The sequence below is a fragment of the Terrapene carolina genome, unplaced genomic scaffold (assembly GCF_002925995.2).
Source record: "Terrapene carolina triunguis isolate 2854851 unplaced genomic scaffold, T_m_triunguis-2.0 Scaffold62, whole genome shotgun sequence".
NCBI lineage: Eukaryota > Metazoa > Chordata > Testudines > Emydidae > Terrapene > Terrapene triunguis.
In genome coordinates, this window is record NW_020664413.1 from 28391566 (window position 1) to 28413255 (window position 21690).

General features: G+C 44.0%; 1 protein-coding gene across 4 annotated transcripts in view; it reads left to right on the forward strand.

Moving 5' to 3' along the window:
- Positions 1 to 21690, forward strand: part of GPD2 (glycerol-3-phosphate dehydrogenase 2) — a 123511-nt gene that overhangs the window by 31026 nt on the left and 70795 nt on the right. For 3 of the 4 annotated variants that reach the window (XM_024217997.2, XM_024217998.2, XM_024217993.2), the window contains one exon: positions 8907 to 9078. The exons of the other annotated variant lie outside the window; for it this stretch is intronic. In XM_024217997.2, coding sequence (XP_024073765.2) covers positions 8907 to 9078 — 172 coding nt within the window. The remainder of the gene's footprint in view (positions 1 to 8906; positions 9079 to 21690) is intronic. 4 annotated transcript variants of the gene reach the window in all.

Here is a 21690-nt window from a genome sequence, read left to right on the forward strand (position 1 = left end):
CGAATTGCCGCTGAATAGCTGGACGTGCCGCCCCTCTCCGGAGCGGCCGCCCCAAGCACCTGCTTGCCAGACTGGTGCCTAGAGCCGGCACTGAGCCTACCAAACATGCTTGGAGAAGCAGGGCCAAAAGCCCAGGAACTGAGAAGGACAAAGAACTTGGGCTGGATAAAAACAGAGTCAAATTTCTCTACCTTTAATTCTGTTGAATGAAAATGATGTGCAGTATATCAGTTCAAATATATGCACAATCTTTGTTTCAAAATGGTCTTGATAAATGATACATTTTCTTATTCTGCATGTTGCCTTCTTAAGGGGGTTCCATTTTCAGCTTATAGTTAAAAACTAATTAATATAAATCAACTAGCTAGGCCTGCCTGGGATACTGTCAGTGGATGGGGAGCCTATAGGTAAGATAGACATGCATGTAGACTGTTTTTTAAAAATCCTTTTGTCCCCATCTTATGTTGTTCCCTGCTATTAGAATGAAACAATACTTTGTTTTCAGAACACTTCTGGTCACTGTATTCACCACTGGGCATAGACTCCTGAAGGGAAGAACTGCTGGTATTGAACTCAGTTGCACCCACTGGTTATGCACAGGTGATACTCTAGGTTCTGTAGCCTAGGGCCCAGTCTGAGAGTTGGAGAATTGCAGAATTCCACCCTAGGAGAGGGAGATGCATGAAGCCTGACACCTGAGGGGGGGTGTGTACTCAGAGATCAGAATGGAGGTAGAGGTGCAGCTAACCTTGTAACTGTGTTGTTGACCATCACAAATGGAACCACAGATTATCATGTGGCCTGTATTGAAGATATTGACTAGATTTTCCTTCCTTGTGGCTGGCTCACTCTGTTTTTCTCATGCCTTCATGGTAACATTTCCTTCCTTTAAAGCAGTTCTTTCTGCTATTGGGATGTCTGGCATTTTGGCCAACACACTGGGGTTGCACCAGGGACCCCAGAGCTAAAAGCATGAGTTTCTACAGCTTGAGCTAAAGAGCAAGGCCCTGTATGTATGAGTTGTAAGAGACTTGCATCCTCTGTCGAGCTGGCACAGAGTTTGATGTGTAATAAACAATGACCATTACACTAAAAGGGTATGTGACTCTGGATGGGGCTAATAGGATGAATATTTTGCTTTGAAAAGGAAACTGATTTTTTTTTTTATTTATTTTTTTTTAAACCTTACTCTTTCCAAATGCTGGCCACGAGTTTGATGATGTAAACCTACCTAGAGATAATACAGGACAAATTATTATCAGAAATGCTTACTTTACGATTACTAGATCAGTTTAGAACTTCAAGATTTAATTCAGGCTGCCAAACTAAATTTGTTCTCCCAAAGAATATAATCAAAACCATTCAAGGAACGCTTCCCTGAGAAACTGTAGATATAAACTGCAATCGCTTATTTTGGTAAACACACTTGTTTGCTGCCAAACGAATCACATTATTGCAGATGGAATCCCTGTATGCAGCTTTCCTTCGGTCTCCCATTTAACTGACAGCAAGATAAATCACTATCAATTTTGAGTGCACCAGGCATCATGCTGTATGTACACTAATATGGTATCTGTTTAGGACTCTATACCAAAGGATCTGTTCTTTTACCTGGGTATAGCTGTGAAAATATTCAGCTGTACACACTGACTGTCCCTCTTTGAGTGCTGAGTCTTGTTTTTCTGGCAATATTATGTCCAGCTGAACATGTTGAAATTGACACAACTCTTTTGCTGAAGGGAGGGTGATCATTATCTTGGAAAAACCTGTTAAAGGTTTTTACCTTGTCTCTTGTACAGAACTAATTTAATGAGGGGGAATTTTTGAATTAAAAAAAAATAAAACTTGCATGTACTGTAGAGACATGAACATAAATAGTAGTGGATAGCTAGAAATGGACACATTTCTGACTCGTTCAACTATCCATACAATTTGGTTCATCTATCATTCTGTGGCCCCATTTCAGCATATCACTTAAGTGCTTAACTTTAAGCATGTGAGTAGTCCCATTAAAAGATAAGCATATGCTTAAGTGCCTTGCTGAATTGAGGCCTCAAGTCAGAATTACAGATAAGAAGATAACTTTGTCTTGTGTGGAGGATAGCTACAGAACTGGACCCTAAATACAATAAAATTCAGGGGGTAGTAGACTTTAGCTAGAGCGAAGTGGAGCTTGCTGCTAAAATTTCAATGACACACGTCTAAGTGAGATATTCCGCACTCCCAGCTCTACTTTGTGTGTTAAAACAGGAAGCTTCAGTGAATCCTACTGGTTCATTAAAGGTACCGGGGATTAGCATTGTATCAGAAACGGAACCAGAGGCCAGAAATTTGTCCCCTTCCTGCCCCCCTCCCCCCCAGGATAGATTTGGTTTTAAAGAAAATGTCATATTAAAAAAATCAAACTGGTGAAAATTTGTTTGCACAGTTACAATTCACATTGCTTTTATTTAAAATGTATTGATCTGATTTGTGTTTGACGTGTGTAGCAAGTGGTTAGCTAAAAGCAGTTTGTAATGTAAAAGCAGGGGAAATACTTTAGGTTGAGTGGGCCATTATAATTTCTCGAAATTAGGTCATGAAAAAGGCTTATTAATTTTTACTTGACTTAGAGGAGTTATACAAATATGGTTAGTACCTCCTTAATTATAATAAATAGAAGATGAAGCAGTTTTACTTTAATCTAACTACTCCATTGATTGACTCGCATAATACAGCAGCAACCTCTTTCATTCTCTTATGTATTAAGTAATTTGCATGAAACCCTACACACTATGCTCAAATTAATACTGTACATGATTACAGGACAACCTGATTGTTAATTGCCTGTGGTCTTTAAATACGCACTTCTTTCAGCAGTAGACACTAATTATTAGATCTTGTTTTCTGTTGCACCAGTAGTGACAACTGTGTAGAACATTTAAAAAAAATTTGCAAGTCTAATAAGGGTTTAAACATAGGGAGAAAGTGATCTAATCATTTTGAGTGGAACTATCCAAGGTTCATAAACCAAGGAAGGCTGTAGATCGGGCTTCCGTCTAGTCAGTAGTTCACCTTGGGGATGTCGTGTAAACCATTATTTAGTCTTACACCCACAGGGATGTGTTGCAGAGAACTATAACAAATAGTTTATTGTTTGCCTTAAAGGGACATCGAAGGTTGACATGCGTAAAGCTTAACATATTTAAAATATCATTGTATTTTAACTGTCCTTCAGATCATGAAAATATTTGTCATGTGCCTTTTTTCTTTTTTTTTTTTCTTTTAAAGTTTTATAGGGAGGCCTTGCTCTGAGTCATTTCTACTACTACAGAGCTGATTGGCCACTTCAGAAAACTGCACCATTTGGTTGGTTATCTCAGGGAACCCTGCTCATCAGATTTAGGGATGAAAGATGTCGCTAACAGCTATAATTCACAGGCAATAGAGCAGGAGACAATGAAGCTATTTTCTAAAATTGAGCAATTTGTGTAATTCAGTGCATTTAAAAAAGATGTGCCTTCATGTGTGGAGGTCATAGGCGTGGTCTACATGGTGAAATTGTCATGCTATTGTCACTTATAACTATATAGATTATAGGGCATTGAGGAAAGGCAGATACAAAGCATCTCAGCAAGTGGGAAGGGGTGGAAAAGCAGCATAATAGACAAAAGCAGCTGCTCTGCAATGGTGGTAAGAAGATAGTATTTTGTAACTTAACCTAAACTCAAGTAACGTGTGCTGAGCTGTTAGAGGGTGAAGACCAGTTAGATCTACTAGACTATACTCCATTGCAGGGTTGTTCCCTACTATATGCATATACTTCAGTACATTGCCCAATCAAATTCTAAATATCTGTAGTCTTCAACCATTTCTCTTGGAAGAATATTCCATAATCTGTTAGGAAACTCTTATGATGTTCAGCCTAAATTTCCTCCTTGTTCACTTTAATCAATTTCAGTACTAGCCGCACCCATTTGTATTAATCAGTTCTTTTGTCGTTGGCCTTTACACCCTGCAAAAACTTATAAGATATGTCTACGCTGCAGTCAGAGGAGTGGCTGACTTTTGATCTATCTAGCTCAAGTTACAATTGCAGTGAAGCTGCGGCAATGTGGGTGCCTGCTTGAGTACATACTTGGAATCCGGAGTGGGCTTGTACGGCCCATGCTGCCTCGGCTTCACTGCTATTGTTGCTCGAGCTAGCAAAATCAGAGATAGCTTTGGTATGTCTACTTTTGCTGCAGTCACACTTCTGAGTGAAGTGTAGACATTACCATAGGCAGTTTTGTGACATACATGTTCTTCAGCAGATTGAGAAAGAAGATAGGGAGTCTCTTAATTATTTATTTGCCGCCACATAAACATAAATTTATTATAAAATCAAAGTCATGGTGTTTTACAATGTTAAAAATTAATTAAAATTGTATAAAGCCCTGTAGCGGGGTGGTAACCCCGCTCCGGTCCAGAGGGGGCTGTGGCTGGAGAAAGCAGCTTTTAGGCTGAGCTGATTGGGGGAAGTGGCTGCAGCTGGGGCCACGCCCCAAACAGACTCAGCTGGCCCTATAAAGGCCAGGGCAGCCAGAAGCTCAGCAGTCTCTCTCTGAGTGCAGACAGAGAAGGGCCTGGCTGCAGCAAGCTAGGGATAACGTACCTGAGTGTAGCAGGGCTGGGGAGCTGGGGAGCTCCAGCCTGGATAGCCCCAGGCTGCAGCCTAGCGGAAGGCCAAGGGGTACTGGGGGTTGCAGAGGGCAGCCTAGGGCTAGGCCAAGGCAGCAGGTCCAAACCCTCCTTGCCAGTGATGAGTGGCCTATACTGCAGTCTGCCCCAGGGAGCGGGGGCTAGTTGGTGACTGGCAGTGGCCTAGTACTGAGGCAAGGTGGGGATAGTGGGTGGGGTTCCCCTGGGAGGGGAGACCTAGCGTGTGGGTACTGCCGGGGGCAGCACCCAGAGCAAGGGGCACTGGGGTCCTGGGAGGGACACGGGAGCCCAGAAGAAGACAGGCAGATCACTGGCCTGCAGAGGGCGCTCCAGAGGCTGGAGAGCTAATTCCCTGGATGACCAGCAGGAGGCCCCGCAGGGGTGAGTCCGACCTTCTTACAAGCCCTCTGAAACCAAAAAGCAATATCTGACCTAAACAAAATGACATTACTTTTATACTCCTTTCATTTGTACATTTCTAATTTAGTTTGTAAGTATATTGAAGGAGGGATTATGTACCTGAACCTCCATGGTGCTAAAGATGAGCTGAAGCAGGGGATGGGGAAACAAAGGTGCTTACAAGTCTTTCTCTCCCAGATCTGGGACTTATTGGGGCCAAACCTGTCCCCATAGGACTGCTCTAATTTATGACGGCTCAAACTGCCTCTAGGGACAATTCTTCCAGCCCATGATAGCCAGAGCACACAGCGCTGTGGCCTGGCTGAGAGCTGAGTGTGTGTGGAAGGGCGGAGGAGGTGGCATAGTGTTGACTAAACTGGCTTTACATCACTGGGAAAAGCATATGGCAGTTTTAAACTGGTAGTGCAAAGGGCTCTTACCTTGAATGAGGATGGAACCCTGTATCTTTAAGTGACATGTGCATCCTCTGGTGATGTAGAAATAGTAATGTTATTCTTTCAGATTCAGCTTTGGTAGACTGAATGTCTTTGCTGCTGAATTGTGCATGTTTAGCTAGCTGTTTCCTATCTTTTTACTTAGGATGATCATTTATATAAATAGAACTTTAATGAAGTATCAGGCTGAGCATGTTCAGCCGATAGGGAGGAGTGACTTTTCGGAAGCTACTCCAGCACTGAGTCACCAAAGTTACTGTTTCTAAGTTCTGACACTTCACTTGCTGAAGAAATAAGTGTTGTCACCTCACTTATATAAACTATTCTGCATATTACTTTCCTATTTATTTCTACTATCTCTTATTCAGAGTGCAAAAAATATAGCAATTCAAATATTGGAAACTGAATCGCTTTCAGATTGCAAAATATAATATAACACAACACTTAGGCTGAAATCTGCATCCCTTTCCCGCTCCCTTTGCACTAGGTGGGAGGGCTGGAGTGGCATAAAGGGGGCCTTAAAAACCTGGTTGTGGCAAGGGAGGATTTTCCTGGCACAAGCACTGTGGTAGGCAGCTGTAAGGTTACTTCCAGAGGACTGTCATTGCAATACTCACTGTGGGAGGGGCATGTTGGGGTAGAGCCACATCATGCAGCGCTACAGAAATTCCAGGCAGCCCTGCAGCCCATAGGGCAACCAAAGGAGGCTGCAGTAACTTAGTTGGACTGGGGGCTTCTTCAACTCCTGGAGCAGCCCAGGATCGGATTCGAGAGGGTACAAAGATGGCTTAAAACTAATTTAGCCCTCCTCCCTTTGGGCTGTGTGCTCTGGTCTAAGTGGTGCAGCCAGTGGCTCTCAACATTTCCACACTACTGTACCCCTTTCAGGAGTCTGATTTGTCTTGCGTACCCCCAAGTTTCACCTCACTTAAACTACTTGCTTACAAAATCAGATTTAAAAATACAAAAGTGTCACAGCACACTCTTACTGAAAAATTGCTTTCTCATTTTTACCGTATAATTATAAAATAAATCAATTGGAATATAAATATTGTACTTACATTTCAGTGTCTAGTATATAGAGCAGTATAAACAAGTCATTGTCTGTATGAAATCTTAGTTTGTACTAACTTCGCTAGTGCTTTTTATGTAGCCTGTTGTAAAACTAGGCCAATATCGAGATGAGTTGATGTACCCACTGGAAGACCTCTGCGTACCCCCGGTTGAGAATCACTGGCTTAGAGGCTTTGCACAAAATCTCACTCTTAATGTAGAAGTACTTTACAAATGTGTATGAATTGAGCCTTGCAATGTCTGTCTGAGGTAAGGAAGTATTACTCCCATTTTACAGGTGAAGAAATAGAGATACTCCAGAGGCCCACATTTCTAAAAGTGACCACTAATTTTGGGTACTCATCTTGAAATAATCTTATTTCCTGGGGTGTTGGGCTTGCAAAATTGTGTTTCAGATCAACGGAAGCTGCAGATATCAGCACCTCTGAAAATCAGTTGTCAGTTTGGACACCCAAAAATGGAGACACCCAAGATTAGTGGATACTTCTGAATGTTGACTTAAATGACTTGTCCAAGACCATTGAGGTCTGTGCCAGAGCTGGGAATAGAAAACAGGTGTTCTAACTCACACTCCAGTACCTTACCCACAAAACTATCCTCCTTGCCTTCAAGCACTCAGACATACTATTGCACATGCTTTGATTTGGTGTTTTGTCCTCGAAATCCATTTCCTACACCACAAGTGATTATTCTATTACGAAAAAGATTGCCAGCCCCTTCAGAGCTTGAAAACAATAGTTTGGAGAGTGACCCACTACCCAATTGTGTGCAACATTGAAGGTTGATGGTGAATAAGAATGTGAGGGGGAAGAAAGACAGGGCTGGAGCAGACGGCAGTACGAGAGAGCAAGCACGATTTCTTTTGTGGCCTTGCATCTTAATTAACTTTGGAATAATTATGATACCTGGCTACAGCCCATTGTACATAAAGTAATTAATATACTACATAGCAGAGGTGGATTACAAGCCATAATGATGGTACTCATAATATAGATTATGAAGTGCACAACCAATAGTAGGATTTTAAGATACCCGTAATTACAAGGACTTTCAGACATCTGTTTAAACTGATATTAACCAAACCTCTTACCTCCAAGTAAAGTCTTTAGGAAATGGTCAATTTTTAAATTTAAAACAAAACAAAACCCCAAATAAACAAAAAACCAAAGCCTCCTGCCCATTTAGGTTAATTGACTTAAAAAGTTTGTCATTCTCTTTCACTAGGGTAATCAAGCTGAGAGATGGGTCACTATAGAAATCAGACAATGATTGTTTTAGAGAAAATTATTATTCTGGAATCCATTAAAAGAAAACCAGAAATGGTCTATGAATACTGTCATACTGTTATACTGTACCGCTAAAAAGTTAGCACATTGTATGATTTGAGAAATAAAAGCAAAGTAGGTTAAGCTTTAAAAAACGGGGCTGTACACAGCTGATTTTCAATAATAAAAATGAGAAAACATTAGCTTTTATAACTTTTATAGCTTTTTTACAGTCAGTTTTTTTTAATTAAACTTTTTTTTCCTTTGGGATATGGATGGATTGTCTTCCTATCTGTTTGTACATCACCTAGCATACTGGGGCCTTTGATCAGTACCACAATACAAATAATGCATTAATATTTTAATGTTCCATGGAAGCAACAGAAATAATATGACTACCCTCTGGTGCAAAATAATTCCTCCAATGGCTGCTGGATGCTCTGCAATGACTCTATAGCCTAGTAGATTAAGTTTGTATTTTATATGCTAAAAATACAGAGTTCTAATCCTATTCAGGATATATCTTTATTATAAAATCTTCATTACTCCCTTCTGGTATTTGATACTGTATCTTGTTTTATTAATCCCTCAATAACTATACATTTAACTCACCTTGGCTACTCCTGCAAACTAACCCTTAACTCTTTTAATGCTGTTTGTTACGTTTTGCATTTGCTAAAATATTTTCTATTAGATCTAAAAGTGACTGAAAAAAGACACCTTTTTCTGATTAGTTTCCAGTAAACTATACCTATTCTATAAGGAATATCAGTGATGTGCCATCAGTGTATACAAGGCATGCCTTATGTGCTCCAGGCTGGGTTGTGCCTGCAGGATGATTCTGTTTGGCCCTTGAACATGCAAAAATAGCACCCTCTGCACAGCCTGACCTCATATGCGCCATATGTGCAAGGTCGTGCTCTGTGAAGGATGCCATTTTGCGTACAACTGCATGTCTGACTAAAAATGTCCTAGCATGCCACTGAGGAATAGACACAAATACTGTCTTGATTTTTTTTTTTTGTCCTTGTAGGATAACTTTATGTATGTTCAAGCAGCAGAACCTGTGAACATACCAATGAAAAATCACTTTCCTACAAGAGAAGATCAGTTCCTGGCTCTACAAAACACAAGCGAATTTGATGTGCTTGTTATAGGAGGAGGAGCAACAGGATGCGGCTGTGCGTTAGACGCTGTTACAAGAGGTGAGGCATGAAAGTATGAGCATATTACAGGTAGAAAAAATCACCTACTATAAAAGTGCTTGCATGCAATTTAATATAAACTAATGAAACTGGATATTCAAACACAAAGCTGGTTTAAAATGGGGAACCTGCTGTCTTCCCCACTGCCCTCCAAAGACTTGATTATATAACTATCTTTGGATCCCAACGTCTAGTGTGAACTTGAAGGAAACTAGGAGTCATATTTTGTTGGTACAGCTGCAGCTATACGGAAATGAATTCTTCTAGCCTCTGTTAGTTGGGTTTATCTTTAATTTAAAATGTGAGTCATCGAGGTTTGTGCAGGAGGACAATTACAGGAAAGAGAGAAGGAAAAGCCATACGGCAGTCTGCAGCCAACTTGATTCGAAAAGAAGAGGGCTGGGCATGATTTCTACATGAGCAATCAAATATGGTGTCAGTCCCCAGTTTTCTGTAGGAGTGTCATGTAAAAATGGCTGGTAACCATTTTCACATGTTTGGCACGTGTTAAATAGATTTTACTCTTAGCACAGATTTAGATTAGTCCGTCTGGATTTTTCATTAAAACCTACCAATAGGATTCTGCTTGAAGATCCACATGGTAAGTCTCTGATGTTCTGCTCTCTTTCTTTATGGAAAGTTTTTTATTTTTTGTTTTGAAATTAAGGTGAATGGACATATTTTAATACACCTCTACCCCAAAATAATGCTATCTTCGGGAGCAAAAAAAATCTTACCGCGTTATAGGTGAAACAGTGTTATATCGAACTTGCTTTGATCCGCCAGAGCGCACAGCCCCGCCACCCCCGGAGCGCTGCTTTACCGAGTTATATCCGAATTCGTGTTCTATCGGGTCATGTTATATCGGGGTAGAGGTGTACTAGATTAATGGTCTCTCAAAATTATTATTTCTTGTTAAAATATTGGGGCAAAATTTAGCTCTGTTTAAACAAGACCAACACTTCTGAAGTGAATGGAGCCAAGTCTGCTTACTTGGGGTGAATTTGGACCTTGGATTTTAATTGATTGCTCCGTTTAGGATTCAGCTGTTTGCTATGTTTTTAAAAAGGAAAATCTTGACTTTTTTTATTCAGATTTTATACAGCAAAAATGATTGAAAACTAATACATAAGTTAGCTGATCTATAAAATGTACTAATCACAACTCTGTTGCGTAAGAGACGCATGAACTTAAGTCTTTTCTTGACTGCAGTGTTTCTATTGAACTTCCTTCACGTTTTATGTATATGTAGACAAGCATCTGGCTGCAGTTTGGCTGTTTCTGTCAGTCATTCACTAACCTTTGAATACTAATATACACTCAAATATATTTGAGAACACAGTTAATTACAGAATAATGGCCATGCTCTGCTCTAATACAGGCTGAACATTCCTGGAATAACCTGTTTTGAGGACTTTGCTGGGTAGTTATTGGTTAAACAGATGGCCCAAGAGGTAATTTACAGGGCTCAACTCTACCTGGGTTTGGCCACAGCATGCTTCCCATCACTCAAACTTGAGTCTTTGGTGTTTTTCTCCTTTGACATCCAGGCCTTCACTAGATCCTGGTGCTTTTTTCTTTATTTCCAAAACGTGTCCCTTGCTTTCCATCCTGTCTTGATTTTTTTCACCCTTGTAAGGTAACTTTATGTATGTTCAAGCAACAGAACCTGTGAACATACCAATGAAAAGTCACTTTCCTGAAAGAGAAGATCAGCTTGTGGCTCTACAAAACAAAAGCAACAATGTTCCTCATGACTTCCCATCTTGATTACTTCACCCTCTTCTCCAGTCTCAGCCATAGATTCTGCATAGATTCCTCTTACAAGTCCTGATCCCTGTACCATTGAAATCAATGGGAGAATTTTCCATTGAATTCAAAGTGGACAGGATCAGAGCCTTAACCCACATTAATAGGAAGCTTCACCTCACTTGCAAAGCTCTGCATTACTATCCACACTATCTATTTTTCATTTTCTCTTGCTCTCTATACTTCTTGTTTCTCTTGACTGTGTTCTCCCTCTCTCATACAGTTCAGACTTAGTGCTGCCTTTCATGCTGCTCTATAAAATTAGAACAGCTGCCCAAGAATATTTACAAAGCCCCACTCCCATTCATTATATGGGGATGTAGTAGGGACTTCTATATTAAGATGGCTTAACATTTTCTATAATAAATTATTCTTGTGACCATTTTTTAAGAAGCTCCAGCTTCTTCTTTGTTTGGCTTTGATATTTGGCAAGGAGAAGAAGCCCTCAGGCTAGAGAAGTAACGGTTTTTTTTGGCCCCATTTAATTCCATGTAGGCTTAGCTGAGTTATAATCTGTATCCCTTCTCTTGGTTGTATTTCTCAGAAAATTTGTGGCACTGAGCTGTTTTTGTGCATCTTATGGTTAGGTTGTAAATTCTTAAGGATGCAAACCATTGCCTTTTTCAGCTTCGCTCTTCTCTGAGTGCTGGTCCCTATGTGTCTTCCACGCATGGGCACCATATGCCTGAGTTCGGAGATTTCTAGCAAGTAGGGCCTGTTGAGCTGCGCTTGCACAGTTACTTTTCTCATGCTCCAAACTGAAGGTAGAAGGGGAGGTGCGGACCAACACCTCTCCAGTTCCTTCTTACCGCTGCACAGCCTGAGTTGGAATCCTCTTGTGTCCACAAATTTCCTCTGCTTCTTAATGCACTTGTAAATAAATTGTAAATAGTTTTTAGTATTTTTGTATAGTTAGTTTTTAATCTCAGTAGAGTTTGTATAACAGTTTTCTCCTGTCTTGGGGAGTCTCTTCCTGTAGATAAAGACTGTGCCCAGAGTCCCTGGGTTTAAGAACTGCATCTCAGACCCCTACTTCTTCTCCATGAGTGATGAGCACCAACACTGCTTCTGCTGTCTGGGAGAAGTGCATATCTCTGCTAAATGTGCAGCATTTGCTGCTTGTTTCCCTCTTGAACCCGCAAGGCATGAGAGCACCAACTGAGAAAACAACTTGTAGAGAAGGCTACGAGACCTCAGTCTGATCCAGGCCAGGGAGATCCCTCTTATGGATCGGCCTCAACTGAGGAGCAGCACCCCTCTGAGAATTAGCTCAGGGGTGGAAACCAGAGCTGCTAAGCCCAAGGGGAGATATCATCCAGGATTTCTCATGAAAGTAAGAGGCACTCTCATAGGCATAAGAATAGAGCACCTCCTTTCAGGTCTGCTCCAAGAAAAGAGCTCCCTCCTTGACTTTGTCCAAGTTGGGTGAGTCTTCGAGCTCAGGTCCTAAAGACTTAGGCTTGCTTAGATCCTCTGATTATTGAGGGTGAGATGTGAAGGAGAAAGGATCCGCTGGTACTGATGTCAGCTTTGATTTATAAGCTGAAGGATTGGCACCTACCGACATCATCTAAGAGCTTCCCAGTAGACTTTTTTTGATGGTACTGACCCCTTCCAGAAGAGACCTGTCATCTATGATGACCCTGGATGTGCCAGATTCTTCAGTTCTGACTACAGAACACCCTAGACTTCTGGACGAACCAAAACTTTCACTTCACCAGAAGATATCTTCACCCTTCCATATCCTCTTCTTTTGGGTCGGACTCTTCTGAGACACATTGACACCAGAGGAGAAAATGACATAGAGGCGATGGGAATGATCCTTGCCTCAGACCTTAGGCAGGAGTTTTCACCCATCAGTACAGATAGCTCCACTAGTTGAACAGGAGCTGTCAGAAGTCAGAGGCTCCAGACAATCACTTGCTCCCATGTAGGGAAGTGAGTTTGGACATAGACGTGAGAAGATCTGGGGTTCGTCCTCCACCCGTTTATGACTATCCAAAGGATAGGTGGTACCCGTTGCCATGGGGTCCGCATCAACTGGCTGACCCTTCATATTGGAGCCCATGCGATTGTACAGTATATGTCTGGATCAGTTCATGCGTCCCACGGTACCTCTCCCATCCAACACCTGCCAGCTTAGTCGGCGTATGAGGGAGAGATGATTGAAACGGATCCTCAGGTACTGACAGGTGTTTCATCTTCCTCATCAGGTGAGACAAGTGTCCTGTCTTCACTTTCCTCTCCTATGACCACACGTGCTATCAGGAGCTGTTGTAGAGAGTGGCGAATAACCTTCAGGTTCTACTAGAGGAAACCCAAAATAATTTATTTGACCTTCTATAACCATCTGGTCCCAGTAGGGTGGCCTTCCCAATAAATGAGGCCATCATGGATCCAGCTAGGTAGTCTGGCACACGCTGGCTTCTTGCACCCCCATCCCAAAAGGGCAGAGAGGTGCTATTTTGTACCAGCCAAAGGAGTGGAGTTTCTTTTCACTCATCCTGTTCCCAGCTCCCCGTAGAGGAAGTACTTCCAGAGTCTCAGTGTGGCTTCAGACAATCATGAGGTACGACCAACATGATTTTCTCAGCCAGGCAGATCCAGGAAAAATGTCAAGAACAACACCAGGAGCTGTATATGGCCTTTATCGATGTGACCAAAGCCTTCAACTCTGTCAACCATGAGGCTCTGTGATAAATTTGCTTGGGCAGCCAAACTCTGACATAATTTTCCACAGAGCCTCATGGTTGACTTCCTCCATCCTGTGCAGTGGCTCTACCTCTGAGCCCTTTGTCATTTGAACTGGTGTAAAACAAGGTTGTGTACTGGCACCCACCCTTTTCTCCATTTTCTTAGCAGCTATGAAAATGTTCACCCAAAACTATCTACCATAGGGCATTGCCATCCAATATCGGACTGACGGCAACCTCTTCAACCTTTCTCATTTCCGTGCCAGAACTAAAGTAATATCGGCAACAATTACAGAACTACAGTACGTAGATGATTGTGCTGTAGATGCACACTCAGAGCGATTTACAAACAGACCTTAATTTATTCTCTGAAGCTTACAAAAGCCTAGGGCTAACTCTGAACATTGGCAAAACAAAAGTTCTCCACCAGCCAGCTCCCGGTCAATCATCAAACCCAGCAAGGAAGATCTATATTGTCAGAGAAGAACTGGAAAATGTAGAATAGCTTGCCTATTTTGGCAGCCATCTCTCACAGAGGGCAGACATAGACATAGAGATTCAGCACAGAATCCGCTGTGCCAGTCTTGCCGGGTGTTCAATAATCACAACATCAGAATACACACTGGACTTTATAAGGCTTATAAAGCAGTGGTAGTCCCAACACTCCTCTATGACTGAGACTTGGGTGACCTATAGAAAACATCTGAAAAACCTGGAATGCCAGCACCAGCACTTTCTTAGGAAGATCCTCAACATAAAGTAGGAGGATCGCTGCACTAATGTCAGTTTCCTCACAGAGGCCAACCTCTTCAGTGTTGCGGTCCTGATTATCCAGCACCAGTTGAGGTGTAGTGGGCACTGTGTGCGCATGCCGATGAACGCTTACCAAAACAACTGCTGTATGCCCAACTCACCAAAGGAGAAAAATGGCGAGGCCAAAAGAAACTCTTTAAAGACATCCTCAAGATAAACATCAAGAGATGTGGCATTGACACCACATACTGGGAGACAACAGCCCAGGATAGGGATAACAGGCGAAGACTTGTCAGAGAAGGAATGTCCACATTTGAGGAAAATCTCCTTGTCCTGGTTGCAGAAAAATGCCAAAAAAGAATGGAAGGGCAACTGTCACGCAGCAATCATGGCCCAGCCCTGACTTCCAACACCACCTGCAATGTCTGCCAATGAGCCTGCGGCTCAAGGATCGGACTCCTCGGTCACCAAAGGACCCATTTAAAAAAAAAAATCTGTGAAAGAGATCATCCTCAACCTCGAGGGATCGCTGTTGCCAACCCAACTCCTTGGTGGTGCAGGCTACACTGGCAGATAAAGGTTCTAAATGACTTGACCTTATGGGGAGAGAGGTGTTTTCTACAAGTCTGCAATATGTAATTTAAACTACTTCAAAAGGACAGAGCCCAATTCTAGGCCCTCATTGAGGAAGGCAAACTGATGGCTAAAACATCACTTCACGTTACAGTGAATACAGCTGACACTGTCTAGATGGATAGCCATAGGTATACCCAGAGGTGCGTGAGTCTTGGCTGTACTCCTCGGGATTCCCCCGAGAGGTTCAAAACACTGCAGAGGACTTGCCTTTCAGTGAGTAATTTGTTTAGAGACTCAGTCGTCTTGTTACACTAGTTGAAGGACTCGAACTCTGGGTCAAGTCAAAGGACTCGAACATTGAGACCCTGGCCCCAAAAAGAGAACACCAAAAACAGGTGTACAAACCGAAACCTCCTGCCCAACTGTTCTACCACCAGCACTCATTCAAAGTACTGCACAGTCTCCAGAAGGTACAAAACCCTAGATATCCCTATATTACCACAATACAGCTACTGAATCCCATTCGCTATCCAGGGATATTTTTTGATGGGATGATCAAGAACTGTGTACCCCTTTTGATACCGTCCACCACAGCCCCTTCCTCCAATCTTTGATGGCTGCCTCACCCTTTTTGCTCACAACTGAGGGGCAATCACAACAGACAAGTGGGTACTAGAAATCGTTGGCTGTGGGTACTCTGTGTTCCTTTTCCTTCCTCTCCCCAAGTCCACTTCCCGGCTCCTCTTCAGGCACCTTTCGGAGGTCAGAGATGCATGCAGCCAGGAGCTATTTTCTACCCCGGGGGAAGCTATCCAGTCACAGCTTCTCTGGTCATCGGTTTGAACTCTACTGCCCTGCCCTGAGGTGACCAACTATCATCCCCACCCCATAAATTCCTTTGGAATTTTGAAAGTCCCCTTCCTGTTTGCTCAGTGATGCATGCAGTGGTCTCAGCACATCTTTTCAAGTGGCCATGCCTGCTCCACGCACCAGGCGATTCCCCCGCTTGGAGCAATGCCAAGCTGCTGGACCCCATCAGCGTTTGGGGAGAGGAGGCTGTTCAGTCCCAGCTGCGCTCCAGCCATAGGAATTATGATACATACGGACAGATTTCACAATGCATGACAGAAAAGGGCCATGACCGGGACACATTGCAGTGCAGGGTCAAAGTGAAGGACCTGCGGAACACCTACCACAAGGCGCGGGAGGCAAATCGCCGCTCCTGTGCTACACCCATGAGCTGATGGTTCTACAAAGATGACTCGGAGGTCTGAGATGCATGCAGCCAGGAGCTGTTTTCTACCCCGGAGGAGGCTAGCCAGTCACAGCTGTCGGATGTTGGCGAAGCGCACGCTGGAGAGGAGGCCCCTGGTAAGTGGATTTGATTTTGGGAGTCGCTGAAGCAAGTTGTTGGGGGCAGGAGAATTGCAGAAAGCGGGCTTGTCTCCCACCGCATGCTTAGTCTGAGCGGCGGAACAGGCTGTTGATTGACTCCCTCACTCCACGGGAATCTCCCTCAGAGATCTCCAGGAAGCTCTCATGGAGATACTGGGCAATCCGCTGCTGCAGGTTCTTCGGCAGAGCTGCTTTGTTTCTTGCCCCATTAACGGTAACTTTCCTGCACCACTGTGTCGTCACTTGGGGGGTGGACCATTGCTGCACACAGACGAGCCACATAGGGGCCAGGGCAGAAGCCACAGTCTTGGAGAAGACCCCCTCTTCCCCTTGATTCCCTGCTCACGGTCAGCAGCGAGATATCGTCCATAATGATCACATCCTGTGGAAAGTGTGGGGACAGGAATGATTATCAGGCCCCCCTACAGTGCTGGCTCTCCCCAAGCGCCACATGGCCAGTGTACAGCAGGGTCCGGGAAGAGTTATTTACCCTGCGCCTGCAGTTATTCACTATTTTGGGGGTCTTGTGGCTCGTGTGTGCTTGCCTGGGGTCAGCCAGTTAGTGACAGGTGTATGAGTACTGGCTGTGTTTTAAAGCACTGAAACAGTGTTGTCTGTGTTGCAAACAATAGTGCTTCTGTAAAATGTTGCGTTTAAACTTCACAGAGATGACCTTGGGAGCCCAGCCTCCCTCTTTGTTATTGGCAGCTGAACAGCTGCGCAGAATTAGAAAGTGGCCAAGAAGAACTAAGGAGGACTTTCTGCGTGATGTTATGATGCATTCCGCCACTGAGAAACAGGAATTGAAGGAGTGGTGGGACAGCGAGAAGAGGGACCGAAAGGAGAATGCGGCATGCCAGAATGAAGCCATGGAGGTTCTTAAAGGTTATGGATTGCCAAGCAGACATGCTCCAGGCAATACTAGTTCTTCAAACCGAGCAGCTCCGCGCCCGCCCTCCCCTGCAGTCTTTATTGCAAAACTTTCCCATGCTCACTCCAGACATCGCCAACACACTCTTATCAACCTCCTGGCTCCAGTTTATACCCGCGGCATTCCACTCCTCCCCCCTCACAATCCAGCCGTGTGGATTCCCACTACCCACTGCACTCAACACCCATCCCTCTGCAGTTTGGCCTTGCAGAAGTACCGTACCCGCTCCATTGTACTCCAAAGGAGAAGGTTGGATATGATCCCTGGACATACAAATCTTTAGCCACTCCGAGATCCCCCCTCCTCCTGGGACTTTCCCTTCCCCCATCCCCCTCACTGCTGATGGGTTTTTTTTGTTTGACTCTCTCCTCTGGTTGTTGTCTTTTTAATAAAAGAATTGTGTTAGTTTGAAAGCAATCTTTATTCTGTTAATTGAAAGCAAAAAGAGCCATGCAAAGCAACATACAATTATGTTAAACCCACATATTGCATCGTCTGCACCAGTCACCTCCTGTCATTACAAGCACTGCACTCCCAAGCATAGCAACAAGTATTAGTGGTTTTCAGCTTCAAATTGCTGCCTCAAGGCATCCCTGATCCTTATGACCCCGCACTGCACCCCTCTAATAGCCCTGGTCTCTGGCTGCTCAAACTCAGCCTCCAGGCACTGAGCCTCTGCGGTCCAGCCCTGAGTGAAGCTTTCACCCTTCCCTTCACAAATATTATGGACCATACAGCATGCAGCTATAAGCATAGGAATATTGTCATCGGCCAGGTCCAGCTTCCCATAGAGGCAGCGCCAGTGGGCTTTTAAACTGTCAAAAGCACACTCAACAGTCATTCTGCATTTGCTCAGCCTGCTGTTGAACCGCTCCTTGCTGTTGCCAAGTTGCCCCGTGTATGGCTTCATGAGCCATGGCATTAAGGGGTAGGCGGGGGTCTTCCAGGATCACAATGGGCATTTTGACTTCCCATACAGTGATCTTCTGGTCCGGGAAGAAAGTCCCTGCTTGCAGCTTCCTGAACAGGCCAGTATTCTGAAAGATGCGTGCGTCATGCACCTTTCTGGACCAGCCTGCGTTAATGTCTGTGAAACGCCCACGGTGATCCACAAGCGCCTGGAGAACCATTGAGAAAAATGCCTTGTGATTAATGTACTTGGTGGCTAGGTGGTCTGGTGCCAGAATTGGCATGTGCGTGACATCTATCGCCCCTCTGCAGTTAGTGAAGCCCATTTGTGCAAAGCCATCCACAATGTCACGCACATTGTCCAGAGTCACGGTCTTTCGGAGCAGGATGTGATTAATGGCCTTGCAGACTTCCGTCAACATGAGTCCAACGGTCAACTTTCCCACTCCGAACTGATTAGTGACCGATCGGTAGCAGTATGGAGTAGCCAGCTTCCACAGTGCAATCACCACATGCTTCTCCAACGGCAGGGCAGCTCTCATTCTTGTGTCCTTGCGCTGCAGGGCTGGGGCGAGCTCATCACACAGTCCCATGAATGTGGCTTTCCTCATCCAAAAGTTCTGCAGCCACTGCTCGTCATCCCCGACGTTTATCAGGATGTGATCCCACCACTCAGTGCTTGTTTCCTGAACCCAAAAGCGTCATTCTAGCGTTTTCAGCACCTCTGTGAATGCCACAAGCTATCTCGTGTCGTTGCTACTATGCGTGGCGAGATCAATGTCGCACTCCTCTTGCCTTTGTAGCTTAAGGAATAACTCCACCGCCACTCGTGACGTGTTGGTGAGAGCGAGCAGCATACTGGTCAACAGTTCGGGATCCATTCCTGCTGCCCGAAGAGGCAGTGCACGCAGTACACAAACCGTTTAAAGATGGTGCCAAATGTGGACGTAAGCACAGGGAATGCTGGGATGCAAAGCAATGCATGACGGGGCATTGGGACAGGACCCAGGATGCCCCGTGACCCCCTCCGCCTTTCCACAACTCTTGGTGGCAGAAGAGAAAGAGGTGCTCTGTGGGATAGCTGCCCATAGTTCACCACGCCGAATACTGCTGCAAGTGCAGCAAGTGTGAACACACTATTGTGCAGGCAGCTGACAGTGTGAACACACAACAGCAGTTTCCCTTCAGTGCTCTCTGAGCGGTGCTGTAATTGCCGGTGCTGTAACTCTGCCAGTGTAGACGTGCCCTTAGTCTCTGTAGTCAGGAGGTCCAGTTGGCAACTCCATTCTTGCTCCATTTTCTGGCAACCTTGGGAATGTGTGTCGTCAAAGGAAAGTCCAATTTGACTCCCACCAAGACTATAGACTTCATAGGAGTGACCTTAAATTCAATCTCAGCAAGGTCTTACTTCCCTATGGAGAGATTCCAGACCATGAAAAAATTGATAAGACCTGTCACTTTCAGACCAGGAGTCACTGTCAAGGTCTGCCTTTCACTATTAGGCCACATAGCATTGTGTACTTACAACATCATTTGCCAGACTTCATCTACATTACCTACAAGCCTGGATCTGGTCAACTTACTCATGAAAGAGAACCCCCTCCCCCCCAACACCAGAGTAAGAATTCCCACGAGGGTCATGGCTTCTCTTGCCTGGTGGACAAAGCCAGAGAAAGTATGTGTGGGAGTCCCTTTCATCATACCCACACCCGATGCGACCATTGTTAGACACATTCCTTATTGGGTGGGGAGCCCACCTGGACAACTACACCATACAAGGCACTTGGAATCTTCGGGAGGCTAGGATGCATATCAACCTACTAGATAAGAGCAGTAAGTCTAGCCTGTAATGCATTCCTCTTACTTATTTGATCTCTCCATGTCCAAATGTCAGACAATATACAACTATTTCTTACATAAACAAGGTGGAGCAAAATCCTTCATCTTTGCTCGGAAGCACTCAATTTATTTAATTGGTGCATCAGAAATCATGTCACACACTTGGCTACATACCTATTGGGTGCACAGATATCTCTAGTGGATAATCTCAGCAGGCACTTCTCCATGGACCACGAATGGGAGATACACAATTCTGTCCTTAATGAGCTCTTCACACAGTGGGGAACATCTTCAAACAGAAGATTCAGTACGATGAAGCTCAGGTCATTCTCATAATATCTAACTGGCCCAGACAATTGTAGTTTCCAGATCTCCAGTGAATGTCAACCCATCCTCCCATCAGTATCTGAGCCTTTCTGGATCTGCTTACCCAGGAGAATGGTAACATCGGATATCCCAACTCAGGCCCCCTTCACTTCACAAATTTGAATGGACATTTGACTTAGAACATTCATTCTCAGAAGTCGTTCAATCAAAATAGGAAAGACTCCACCAGGAAATGTTATCTGGTTAAATGGAAGCATTTCTCTAGTGAGCCCAAAGCAACCAGTTATCTCTAGAATCTGCAGATATACCCTGGTATTTTAGATTACCTCTGTCTCTAAAAACTTCAGGGCTTCCCATTAGTTCCCTGTTGGTCCATCTAGCAGCAATCAATGCCTTCCATTCTCAGGTAGGACACTGTTTTTACTAATCCAAGAACAACTGATATTCATGAAGGGCCCTTCCTTCCAGTGGTGAAGCCTACACCACAATGAGACCTCAGACTCATACTATCAGTACTTATCAGACCATACTTTGAAACGCTGTCTACATGTTCTGTGAAAGTCACCTTTTTAATTGCCATCACATTGGCTAGAAGAGTGAGCATTCGTGGCTGATCTGCCCTACGCTATTTTTCATAAGGGGAAGGTTTCTGGGTTTCACATCAATCAGCATATCCACTTACCGGTATTCTTCCCAAAAACTCATGCTTCCAATGAGGAGAGGAAACTTCGCTCTTTGGATGTCAGGTGAGCGCTGGCGTTTTACCTGCAAAGGACACAACCAATTAGAAAATCACTGAATAGTTGTAGCTTTAGTGAAACCATTGTGAGGAAAAGCATTATCTGCTCAGAGACACTCAAAGTGGATCTCTGGCTGCATCATTCTGTGTTACCAGTTGGCACGTATTTCTTCCCCAGGGTGGGGGATGAGAGCCCATTCCACTAAGGCACAAGCGACCTCAACAGCATCTCTTCAAGAGGTACCTATACTGGACATGTATTGGGCCACTACCTGGAGTTCCATCCATTCATTCATGAAGCATTACACATTTAGTTCAAGCTCCTCTTCAGATGAAGCTGTTAGGCCTGCAGTATTAAAAGCATCTGTATTAATTGCATTCCAGTCCCATCTCCCCATTTCAGTACTGCTTATCAATCACCCACGTCTGGAATATAACATAGGGACCCGTGCTCAGATTAAAAATGGAGGTTACTTCCTGTAGCTGGAGGTTCTTTGAGATGTGGGGTCCCTATCTGCATTCCACTACCCACCCTCCTTCCCTTTTGCTTTAGATCTTATCTGATTCCTGGTAAGAAGAGGAACTGGAGAGGTGTCATACTGTACTGGCCCCTTAAGCCTTCAGCTCTGGAGCACAAAGAA